Below are 13341 nucleotides of genomic sequence, written 5' to 3' on the forward strand. Positions count from 1 at the left end.
TGGCAGAGTTATGGTCCTTGAACTTAGGAGATAGGAACATTTATTTTCACTATTCTAATTTGTTGGCAATATACCTCAAGATATTGAGCTGAAGCTTTATCATGTTACAGATCCAGTTTGACTTTCATGGTGATTTACCTATTTTTCACAGTTATGGCCCTTGAACTTTGGATATACAAGCATTTGTTGTAAAAATTAGTGGGTCATTAAATAAAACATTTCCTTCTTTCTTTGTTGTAAACACAAATGTCTCTCTCTTTGTGACTGATGTAATTGTTCTATCTTTGTATGTTCTTCTGCAGTCTTATGGTGGATTTTTAGCCCTGTCCGTTCTGGGACGGGGAACTGGAATATTTCCCTGCGGTATTTCTGTTGCCCCAGTAACAGACTGGATATATTATGGTAAGAAATTGACTAAGATAAGATCAGGAGAAAACAAATATCCATCCACCCACTAATTAGTTTATCTACTTATCCATCCGTCCATCCACTCACCCACTCATCCACTCACCCACTCACCCACTCATCCACTCATCCACTCACCCACTCACCATACAGTTGGCCCCTTAAAAAGGTTTTATAGAGTGTCTTAAACAAAAACTCAAGGGCGAGACATACTCCAATGATAAAGTTCTTGCTTGATGCATGGTTGATCTAGGACCTTCCCCCATTGGTGGGCCTATTGGGCTACTTCTCGTTCTTGCCAGTGCACCAAGACTGGTATATGAAAGGTTGTGGTATGTGCTATCCTGTCTATGGGATGGGTGCATATAAAAGATCCTTTGCTAATAATGGAAAAATTTAGCAGGTTTCATCTCTAAGACTAAATGTAAAAATTACCAAATGTTGGACATCAAATAACCGATGGCTAATAAATCAATGTGCTCTAGTGGTATCGTTAAACAAAACAAACTGCAACTTTTCTTTCTCTCTATTGACCAAATGATAAAATAAGCACATGCTAGATAGTAAAAATTCCCAGTTTGAAATGTGATGAGTTGTTAAATGTGATGAGTTGTTAAATTAATATTTCTGTCCTTCCTATGGTGGCGTCAATAAATAAAACAAACTTCACTTTGCTTTTTTTTCAGATTCTGTCTACACAGAAAGATTTATGGGCATGCCAACTGGGGATGATAATATTCAGGCATATAAGGTAGGTAACTCTAGCCCTAGCATAGATATTTAAGTTAGGTAACTCTAGCCCAGGCATAGACACATATGGTAGGTACGTAACTCAAGTTTAAGCAAATAAGGTACTTAGTTCAGTGGGAGAGGAAATGCATGATACTTCCATAACCTCTACTATAAATGTTTTTAGTATAGTCACTAATATACTGGCATAGGAAGTGGGGGTACAAGTGGGCATGTGCCCCCCCCCCCCCCCCCCCCCCCCCCCCCCCCGACACACACACACACACACACACTTTTCTTGATCCAGTAGTAGCAGCGATGGTTTATATATTTATATAAACTTATATATGTGTGTGTGTGCCCTCCACTTTTAAACTCCTTCCTAGGCCCGTGTAATATATAAGCAGACTACTATAGCAGGTGATAGAGTGGAAATAAATGTGCTTTGTTAAGATGAGGTGTGTGTTGTTTTCACACGCCTCAGATTGCATTAATGGCATGCATTTCATTTCAACTTATTTTTGTGCTTATATCCAATTAAAGTTCAAGCACGATGTCCTGGGCACACACCTCAGCTATCTGAGCTGTCTGTCCAGGACAGTGGGTTAGTTGTTAATAGTTAGTGGTTAGTGAGAGAGAAGAGGGTCTGGTGGCCATTGAGCCCTTAACAACTTGCTCTGGGTTTGAGCCAGTACCGGGCTACGAACCCTGTACCTTCCAGCCTGTAGTCTGATTGCTTAGCCACTGCGCCACCGAGGCCGGTTAATGGTAAGCAGGGATTAACAGCTGTGTTTGTTTTGCCCATTGAAAATAAAAATCTGTGAGGGATGGGTCAATGGATGGAAGTCCGTTAAAGTGACAGAGCCTAGGTTGTAAGTATTACATGTACCATGGTGTATTTTTCACTATTACAACCGTTTTAGATAACATTTTATTGTTTAGACAATCCATTTCTGTATACATTGTATTTGAAATGTTTCTGGGTTTCCTCATGTTTCTAAAAACCATGAAATGCATTTCTCATATTTTAAAAAATGCAAGTACCTCTGAGAAGTAACAGTTATGGAGATGAGCTCTCAACTGTCTATTTTTAAGGGTATTTCCCAGTTTCATTCTATTGTAACTACATGTACATCTAAATATGTCACATGTTTGTAGATTAACCAAACTTAGTGTCCATTTTCACGACTTGAAACTAGGGTCTGTGACTTAATAAACAAAATATTAATGATGAATATTTCATTTCATTTTAACTTATTTTCATGCTTATATTCAATTACGGTTCAAGCATGCTCTCCTGGATACACATCTCAGCTATCTGGGCTGCCTGTCCGGGACAGTGGGTTAGTTGTTAGTGGTAAGTGAGAGAGAAGAGGGTGTAGTGGCCTTACTGAACCCACTGAATCGTTAAAACTCGCTGTGGGTGGGAACCAGTACTGGGCTGTGAACCCTGTACCTACCAGCCTTACATCTGATGGCTTAACCACAACACCACCAAAGTCGGTGATGAATGAATAACCAGGGGTCTGACACTGAATAGTAAATCATTATTCAAATTTAAGTATAATTGCCAAATAAGTGAAACTCCTCTAAACCAGACATGCTTAGAACCAAGTAAAACATCCAGTTTTAAGAGGTGTCCGGTTTACAGAGGTTCTCTCCTGTACATATATTTAAAAAGGGACTATAAAAAATGTCTGGTTTTGAGGGAATTCCGGTTTACAGAGGGTCCGGTTTTGAGGGAATTCCGGTTTACAGAGGGTCTGGTTTTGAGGGAATTCCGGTTTACAGAGGGTCCGGTTTTGAGGGAATTCCGGTTTACAGAGGGTCCGGTTTTGAGGTAATTCCGGTTTACAGAGGGTCCGGTTTTGAGGGAATTCCGGTTTACAGAGGGTCTGGTTTTGAGGGAATTCCGGTTTACAGAGGGTCCGGTTTTGAGGTAATTCTGGTTTACAGAGGGTCCGGTTTTGAGAGGTTTCACTGTAATACATTTGTATCTTTGACTGTTCATCACTTGTTTATTTCACCAGGAATCCAATGTGTCAAATTTTGCTGAAAACTTCAAGAAAACTAAACTGCTGTTAGTCCATGGTACTGGAGATGGTATGTGTTGTTATTTGTGTACACATTGTAATGTTTATAAAATATTCTTTGCTGCTATTTGGTAGAAGCAGCCTGTAGGTGTGATAGTGGATTCACTTGACCTCTGTCTCTCTGTCTATATCTCTGTCTCCCTCTCTTTCTGTCTCTCTCTCTCACTCCCTTTCTCCGTCTCCCTCTCTCTCTGTCTACCTCTCTCCCTGTCTTCCTCTCTCTCTCCCTCTCTCTGTGTCCGTCTCCGTCCCACCCTCTCTCTCTCCCTGTCTCGCCCTCTCTCCCACCCTCTTTCTCTCCCTGTCCCTCCCCTCTCTCTCACCCTCTCTGTCTATCCCTCTCCCTGTCTCCCCCTCTCTCTCTTTGTATCCTTCCCTCTCCCTCTCTTTGTATCCCTCCCTCTCCCTCTCTTTGTATCCCTCCCTCTCCCTCTCTTTGTATCCCTCCCTCTCCTCTCTCTGTCTCCTCCATTGGTCTGTCTCCCTCTCCCTCTCTTTGTCTCTCCCTCTCTTTGTCTCTCCGTCTCTCCCTGTCTCTGTCTGTCTCTCTCTGTCTCTCTGTCTCTCTCTCTCTCTCTCTCTCTCTCTCTCTCTCTCTCTCTCTCTCTCTCTCTCTCTCTCTCTCTCTCTCTGTTAAACACCAAATAGCCAAACAATAGAATATGTTGAGGAATTTCATTAGCACAATGTCATGTATAGAAATTTTTGATAACTCATACATATATATGTGTGATAACATTTTAAAGACATACGACTGGCTGCTGACCAGGTCACCAATGCCATACTATCCAATAAAAATGAGCACAATTGAAATTGATTACTGTGTGACATACAAGTTAACCTAAAATTCATTTCTCTATGATCCATAAATTAACTACAAGTGCTAGTGCCTTAAATATGTTTTAGTTGGAAAAGACATTTAAATTTATTTTATAGTTGGTTTTTGAAGATATGTAAGAAATAGAATACTACATTCTTGTCCATTAGATACCATTTATCTTACAGCTCGTTTAAAAATGTATCCAAGATTAGATACATTTTAAAACAACTTGTAAGATAAATGGTATATATAATGGCCACTTATGTAGTATTCTCTATATATCAGTGTTGATGTGATTTTCTTGTCTTGTTTTAATTTCAGATAACGTCCACTTCCAGCATACTGCTCAACTAATGAAAACATTAAATGAACACAACACCTACTATAGAACACAGGTAAAATAATGGATATATAACAACTTAAAAATTCAACTAACAACCCATGGGTGGTTTCCTATTGTCTGCATGTAGCCCAGTGGTACAGCGCTCGCTCGATGTGTGGTCGGTGTGGGATTGGATCCCCGTCGGTGGGCCCATTGGGCTATTTCTCATTCCAGCCAGTGCACCATGACTGGTATATCAAAAACATGTTTTATTTAATGACACACTCAACACATTTTATTTATGGATATATGGTGTCAGACATATGGTTAAGGACCACACAGATATTGAGAGAGGAAACCCGCTGTCACCACTTCATTGACTACTCTTTCCGATTAGCAGCAAGGATCTTTTATATGCACCATCCCACAGACAGGGTAGTACATACCACGGCCTTTGATATACCAGTCGTGGTGCACTGGCTGGAATGAGAAATAACCTAATGGGCCCACTGACAGGAATCACTGGGATGTCCAACTATTTTTAATGTTACACTTTATCATCCATTAAAAACTTTTGTAGGAGATATCGCTGGCACTATAATTTGTGATATCTCCTGCGATATTTTCCGCAGGAGATATCGCTTCTTATAATCTTGATTGGTCAAATTTTAATAACAAGACAATGTTTTGTTACATCACTGTGTTTGTTTCAGCGCTAAACCTACCATTAGTGACGCCACTGCCATTCTGCTAGTTAACGAGTCTACCGCTGACATTCAACCCACATTACTGACATTGTTTACAATTGTCGCAAATGAAAAGAATGATAATGAATGATAAAAAGAATACCCCACCTCGTGTCTTGTGATATAATTTATCAGCACTCGTTGATAAAAGTATATACTTTTATCAACTCGTGCTGATAAATTATGATATCACAAGACACGAGGTGGGGTATAAAAGTATATACTTTTATCAACTCGTGCTGATAAATTATGATATCACAAGACACGAGGTGGGGTATAAAAGTATATACTTTTATCAACTCGTGCTGATAAATTATGATATCACAAGACACGAGGGGAGTATCCTCTATTTATTCACACAGTCAGTCAGCGAATCGGGTCGTCTGGGATAGAAAACGTACGTACACCTGAAGTGGTGGAAATTCTGACTTGAGATGTAGCCCAGTGGTAAAGTGCTCGCTTGATGTGCAGACGGTTTTGGAACTATCCCCGTCGTTGGCCCATTGGACTATTTCTTGTTCCAGCCAGTGCACCACGACTGGTATATCAAAAGCCGTGGTATGTGCTATCCTGTCTGTGGGATGGTGCATATAAAAGATCCCTCACTACTAATGGAAGAATCTAGCAGGTTTCCTCTCTAAGACTATATGTATGTTTGAGAATTACCAAATGTTTAACATCCAATAGCCGATGATTAATAAATCAATGTGCTCTAGTGGTGTCATTAAACAAAAGAAACTTTAACTTTTTTTCAGTTTCTCACAATATTCTTTTCTGTATACCCACTGTAGTTTTACTTGCCTTGTTGTCTACATTAGGTCAAAACTGTCTTGATGTAACAATTTGACATATGTGCCAAAATGTTGATGATACTGGGTAAATCCCTCTCAAAAATATATTAAACCTGCAATGTATGTTGTGTAAATAAGGTAAAATATTCAACCATTACCCCTAGGGTTAGAGTCAAGGTTAGTTTTGGGGTTACAGTTAGTTTTGGGGTTAAGGTGAGGTTCCCTCTTTATACATGTATCAATATAATGGGGTGGGAGGGGGGGGGTTACAAGCAGAAATCTTTCCAATATTAATATTGGTATCTAGAAACTATTAGCATATTGAAACTTCTACCTGAAATTCAGGTTGGTGTTGCACCCTCACCCAGCACATATCCTCTGCAGTCACACCTGTGTAATAAATTTTGCTTGATGCATATTTCCAGATTTATCCAGACAAACACCATGGCCTGCTGGGAGGAAACACGCGGCGCCACCTGTATGAGACCTTGGAGGACTTCCTTGATGAATGTTTCACAGGAGTCTCGACAAAGTTCGGAAACGTGGCACTGATACCAGTCGAAGAGACTTAGCCTCTGACTTCGCCAGTGACCAGTTCCAGGGCAGGAGGAGGAATTTACAACCATTTTAACAACTAAAATTAGCTAAAAATAAACAGATTACTTCATCTGTTTTATGGTTTCATAGTCAAACTGTAACCTGGGGGAAAATACTTATGTATAAATTATGTGTTGTACGTGCCCAACTCAGACTTCATTGCAAAATATGCTTTGAAGATACCAATTAATGTTTGTTATAAAAAATACACATCTTGAATATGTGCATTACAGAGAAGGCCTAAAAAGTTGTATAACTTGTGCCTAATCCATTTGATTTTTTTAAAGCAACAAAATATGCTTCAATGAATGAGCTTAGATGCATGTTTACTTTAAAAAAATATTAATGCTGTTTATAATAATTTAATTAAATAACAAAATATGTACAACAAATGGGATATGACGACTACATGAATGTAGCTAACCAGCTTTATTATATAACATTTAGTGAAATATCTTAAAGTATCAGTGAAATAAAGTGTTATCAGTCACTCAGTGATGATAACACATTTTAGAGTGAAAATTTCACTCTTTCACTCTAAAATGTGTTATCATCACTGTAGAAAGTGTTACCGGTATCTTCACTGTAAGAACTATTTTGCTGTTGGCATTTTAAAAACAAAAGTAAACTGCCAAAAGTTATATAATAAATAGAAAATTTCGTGTTTTTTGTCTAATATGATTTATATCTCATCTCGTGAAGTTTGCAATCATATCACACTTTACTCGATGAGATATAAATCATATTTAACAAAAAACATGAAATATTCTCTATGTAGAATATATTTTCAATCAATATTAATAAGACCAATTTTAAGAAGTCAAGATGATGTTCGCAATAGCGGAGTTTCACTGTATTTATTAATTTAATTTTACTTTTGTATTACTGTGGCTATGTCAGCGTCAAGTACTGAGAGGTAAGTGTAACCAGGGGAGATCTATTACAACAATAGTACTTTGTAACGGTACTTACCATGGGTATCAATGGGACTTTTGATAGAGATTAATTTTTTTCAGTGTACTTAGTATGGTATATTTCATGGTTAATATTAACTTTTTGTCAAAGCAAAAAAGTGGTACTTACATGTACCAAGGGTGTCACTAGAGACTTTTGAAAGAGATAAAAAAAATTCAATGTACTTACCGGTAGTATGGTATATTTCATGGTTAATATTAACTTTTTGTCAAAGCAAAAAAGTGACAAAAAAAACCCCCGATATCATGGTAAAGTTGAAATACAAGATTCATTGTAATTGAAAGCAATTTTATATATTCAGATTTATGTAGCTTTTTATCCTATAACCTACCCATAATATTCAAATCGTAAACCCAGTTAATACTTTTTATCCTATAACCTACCCATAATATTCAAATCGTAAACCCAGTTAATACTTTTTATCCTATAACCTACCCATAATATTCAAATCGTAAAACCAGTTAATACTTTTTATCCTATAACCTACCCATAATATTCAAATCGTAAACCCAGTTAATACTTTTTATCCTATAACCTACCCATAATATTCAAATCGTAAACCCAGTTAATACTTTTTATCCTATAACCTACCCATAATATTCAAATCGTAAACCCAGTTAATACTTTTTATCCTATAACCTACCCATAATATTCAAATCGTAAACCCAGTTAATACTTTTTATCTTATAACCTACCCATAATATTCAAATCGTAAACCCAGTTAATACCTTTTTTTTGCTGTCAATGGGTCATTTGTTTAAAAGACAACAAGACTTATACACCCGAGCGTTACGTTTTGAAAACATTTAGTTGAAGTGTGTGACGTCAACCTACATTTGTGCCAATCGTGATGTCATATTAACAATGAAGGCGTGTTTCGAACTGTGATTTACTAAATATCGAATTCAAATGTTATTTTAGAAGTGGTATAGGATAAATAGAATTCACTACTTGTGTTTTTTAATATGTAAAATGTCAACCTCATCTTAGCAGAGCCTCAACTAATAATATCGACGTAAGACTGGGTTGATGTTTTTCATATAGAAAAAACTCTTTTGACAAATCCTCTTTATATCACTTCTATTACATGTTTAATACCATTTTACTGTATCTATTGTTGAGAGAGGTGAGGCCCTATGGGTTAGCTTCCATTTCATAAATCACTGTACTATATGTCAAAGATATGATGTTTGATGAATTACTGCCACCTACTCATATTTTATCACAGGCCTTGACCTTAACTTTCTTCAGTGGTAGCCCACAGGCCTACCATGTTGTAAAATCTGATAGTCTTCAGTGGTAGCCCACAGGCCTGCCATGTTGTAAAATCTGGTAGTCTTCAGTGGTAGCCCACAGGCCTGCCAGGTTGTAAAATCTGGTAGTCTTCAGTGGCAGCCCACAGGCCTGCCAGGTTGTAAAATCTGGTAGTCTTCAGTGGCAGCCCACAGGCCTGCCAGGTTGTAAAATTTGGTAGTCTTCAGTGGCAGCCCACAAGCCTGCCATGTTGTAAAATCTGGTAGTCTTCAGTGGTAGCCCACAGGCCTACCATGTTGTAAAATCTGGTAGTCGTCACTGAAAATTGGTAGCCCATAATTTTAATAAATTAAAAATAATAATGATTTTGTGTGAAAATATTTACTGATTTTGTGTCAAAAATATTTTTAGTTTTTTCAGAATGTTTTTTGATGAATCTTTGGTTTTGTCTGTGTGGTTTTTTTATGTCTCTACAATCTGTCTTTTTGTGTCAGTCTGTAATCTGTCGTTTTAATCACCGTTTTTTGTATACAAAACCACACACATGTACAGGATTCGAAATTTACCCAGCAACGATAGCAATTGCCATGGATGCCGTCCTTCCTGGTCCTGAAAATGAGACGTTTCCGATGGCAACAAAACTGCTGTTGTGCCCTACCTGGGTTGCCACTGTGCCCTTCCCACACATTCCATGTTGTAGATGTAAGATATAGTAAAATTGTCATCAATATGATAAAAGACATCCATATTCAATAAATTACATAGACCAGAGCTGAAGTATCAGGGTGAAATATTTTTTCCTGCAAAAGCTTGATAGAAAGTATGTTGTCTTTGAGCCCCTCTTTTAAAACAAGAGTTTGCTTTGGTGCCCTAATTTTTTATTAATAAATCACAGGCAACACTTGCCATGCTCTCCGCCACCCCCACCCCCCCAATATTTTCTTGATGCGTGCTTACTTACACACACACTAAATAACAACAAAAATAACACATCTTTATAATTACTAGTTTTGTTACTGTCAATAACAAATCTGTTTTTGAATTAATTTAAAACAAATTTAGTTCCTATTTTTGTCCCCAAAACATTGTTAATTAGTTTTTATGTTAAAAACTAAAAACTAATTAGTTTTTGTGTCATTAACAAACCATGCACCACTTTTTTTGTATCAGTAAAACAGACCCACCTGTTTTTGTCTTTTTATCTTTTATGTGAATTTTTTTGTCATGTATATACATATATATTCATTTTAGTTTCTATAAAATTAGAATTATTGTTTTAAAATTTCTTTGAACTTCCAACTTCATCGTGTACATAACTTTGTATTTTAAACTGTTATTAGTTTGTGATTGAAGATTTCCATTGTTTTGTACAGAATGTTTTTTTTGCTTGTTCTTTTATGTATATCATGATCATTTTTACCATAATTCCACATGGGTGATTTGTAAATAAAATTAAATATTTTAAAGTTTTTCCTTGAATAGTTTATCTGCTGGACCTGTACATATTTAATGAATTTTCCATTTTTCCTTTAACACAAACTATTCTTTTAGTTTGTTTCACTCCAGTTTTAAATTATGAAATAAATTTATCACTACTAAACATGTGTTGTTGGTATTGTTTTTAAAAGAAATGTTTTTTTATTCATTTCAATTTATTATGGTGGTCAGGCCTAGCCCAGTGGTAAACATCTTCATAAATCAAGGCTAATATTCGTTCCTCGTATTCAGCCTTGATACATGTCGTCAAGAAATCGTGCCACAAAATGCTTAAATTTCATTGGATGCGATGAGATCTGATTGCAACGAATCGCAGCGCTCCTTATTGATTCCCTTGTTATTGTAAACAAAGATGGCAGCGTCAGCGTCCGGCGGTTAATTTTTTATATTGCTTTCAAGATTGTCACATGTTACCGATGCTGTGATTGGTCAGCGATGTCATCATGTAAGGGACATAATCGATGTTACAAATTTTCTTCCAATAGAGGGCGCTAGTAGTGGATATCAGTAATCTTGACTACATGTATCAAGGCTGAATACGAGGAACGAATATTAGCCTTGATTTATGAAGATGAGTGGTAAGTGCTCCCTTGATGCGCAGTTTGGATCAATCCCCGTTGATGGGCTCATTGCGCTATTTCTTGTTCAACCAGTGCACCACGACTGGTACATCAAAGTCTGTGGTATGTGCTATCCTGTCTGTGGGATGATGCATATAAACGATCCCTTGCTTCTCATGGAAAAAATGTAGCGGGTTTCTTCTCTAAAACTAAGTTAAAATTACCAATAGTTAGACACAATAGCTGATGATTAATCAATCAATGTGCTCTAGTGTTATCATTAAACAAAACATTTTTTTTTCAATTTATTTTTATTTTGATTTCAAGAATATTTTTAGAGTTATTTGGTGCCTAACATATGATTATTGTGATATTCTGCCTCCACATGAAAGCTCCCTTACTGCTGTCCATTTCAAATTACCTATCTAGCAATAGCAACTTCCCCTTTCTTTTGATCAACAATGGAATATTTTTTAATGGACAAATGTATTGAGTTTCCCCCTGTAAGACTACATGTAAAAATTACCAAATGTTTGACAAAGATAGCTGATGATTAATAAATCAATGTGCTCTAGTGGTATCATTAAAACAAACATTAACTTTATAATTAATACATTTTAAATTAACATTTAATTTTCTGGGAAGAATTGTAAAAAATAGATGAAAGCTTTTTGGAATTACATATTTTTTATTGTCTGCAGTGTTTCTGGTTTTGGCATTTGTACAAATAAATTTCCTATTCTCCGTACAAAACACTATGGAAAGCACAAATAAAAGATCCCTTGCTGCCTGTCGTAAAAGAGTAGCATATGTGGAGACAGTGGGTTTCCTCTAAAAAAACAGTGTCAGAATGACCATATGTTTGACGTCCAATAGCTGATGATAAGATAAAAAATCAATGTGCTCTAGTGGCGTCGTTAAATAAAACAAACTTTACTTTCCGTAAAAAACACAGGATATGTTGTTTGCTGATACTTTATATTCAATCTCAAAGGTGGGCCGCCACTTCAGATCATATTGTACATCCCTAACCCTATAGGACCAGTCTCATTTCCCAGACACAACATTAAAATTTCCTGATTGTTTTGTAACCCACTTTAATTTCTGTTAAAATAATTGGCAAACAGGGGTTTGTCTGCTTACACACCTATGTCAAAATAACTGTGAAATACAAAATATTAAAATAGTTGTCGAGTCGTCATTAACAACATTCCTTTCCACTAGGAAATGTCTGTAGACAAAAAAAAAAGGACAAAGAAGTTCTTTGTTTAATGCACTCAACATATTGTAATTACAGTTATACGACATTGCACACGTGGTTAAGGACCACATATTAAATAATTAGAGAAGAAACCCACTTCCACCAATCCATGGGCGACTCTTTTTGATGAATTAGCAGCAAGGGATCTTTTATATGCATTATCTCTGAGACAGGATAGTAAATGCCCCAGCCTTTTATTACACCAATTTTGGAGGAAGGAAGGAAATGGTTTATTTAGTGATGCACTCAACACATTTTATTTATGGTTATATGGCATCGGACATATGGTTAAGGACCACACATTTATTGAAGGAGGAAACCCGCTGTCACCACTTCATGGGCTACTCTTTTCGATTAGCAGGAAGGGATCTTTTATATGTACCATCTCATAGACAGGATAGCACATAGCACAGCCTTTGTTGTACTAGTCGTGGTGTACTGGCTGGAGCGAGAAATAAACCAATGGGCCCACCGACGGGGATCGATCCCAAACCAACCATGCATCAAGCAAGCACTTTACCACTGGGCTCAATGTTGGAGGGTTTATCGGTTATTGTGTTGGATATACAAATGTCATGTAGAGGTGAGATTTCAACCTTAAACTGTAGAGCAGAAAATAACAAGCAGTCTGTTCCATATCATTCCATGACCAGGTAAAGGATAACACAATACAAATGACAACAGTTTCCCACTTATCTTTAATACACTTTGTATACCCTCAGAAATGTTGTAACAACATCCACATAAAAATACTTCAAATGGTGTAAATAAACTATAAATATATTATTATAATTTTACTGCATTAAAAAAAGCACCAAAGATACTAAAGACCATAATTATATAGATCAGACTTTGTTTTTAAAAACTCAGGAGTGTGAAAAACCACTCTTCTCAAAATGTTGAGAAGGGGGAAATTACACTGGGAATAATTACCGTAGTTTCAGGTGTATAGCCTGTGGACTATACATGTGAAATTATGGTACTAGGAATCTCACAAGGGAGTGAATTCAAAGGGAATGCAGAAGTCATCAAAAACAAAAGTCTGATAGATGTAATACTAGTCAAAGTTTGCAATAATACACCACATTTATTACATACTAACATCATTGTACATTGTAATATTTGTATATGTATACTGGGTGGCACAAAAAATGTAAGTTTCGAGGCTGTCCAGTCTTTTTATAATGATTGTTGTATATATTATCTGAAATTAACACAGATATAACAATATGGGTGTTCTGAAAATGACATTCTAACAAAACTCAATCTGAATTTTTATGACTGTCGAATA

The 13341-nt window shown here is 36.6% G+C and overlaps 1 protein-coding gene across 7 annotated transcripts in view; it reads left to right on the forward strand.

Moving 5' to 3' along the window:
- The window catches only part of LOC121387331 (dipeptidyl peptidase 4-like), a 268837-nt gene extending 261782 nt beyond the window's left edge, over nt 1-7055 (forward strand). For all 7 annotated transcript variants that reach the window (XM_041518372.1, XM_041518371.1, XM_041518368.1 and 4 more), the window contains 5 exons: nt 303-402; nt 1092-1156; nt 3165-3237; nt 4369-4442; nt 6332-7055. In XM_041518372.1, coding sequence (XP_041374306.1) covers nt 303-402; nt 1092-1156; nt 3165-3237; nt 4369-4442; nt 6332-6478 — 459 coding nt within the window. In that variant the 3' untranslated portion in view covers nt 6479-7055. The remainder of the gene's footprint in view (nt 1-302; nt 403-1091; nt 1157-3164; nt 3238-4368; nt 4443-6331) is intronic.
- The last annotated feature ends 6286 nt before the right edge of the window (nt 7056-13341 follow it).

This window comes from Gigantopelta aegis, chromosome 13 (assembly GCF_016097555.1).
Source record: "Gigantopelta aegis isolate Gae_Host chromosome 13, Gae_host_genome, whole genome shotgun sequence".
Taxonomy (NCBI): Eukaryota; Metazoa; Mollusca; class Gastropoda; order Neomphalida; family Peltospiridae; genus Gigantopelta; species Gigantopelta aegis.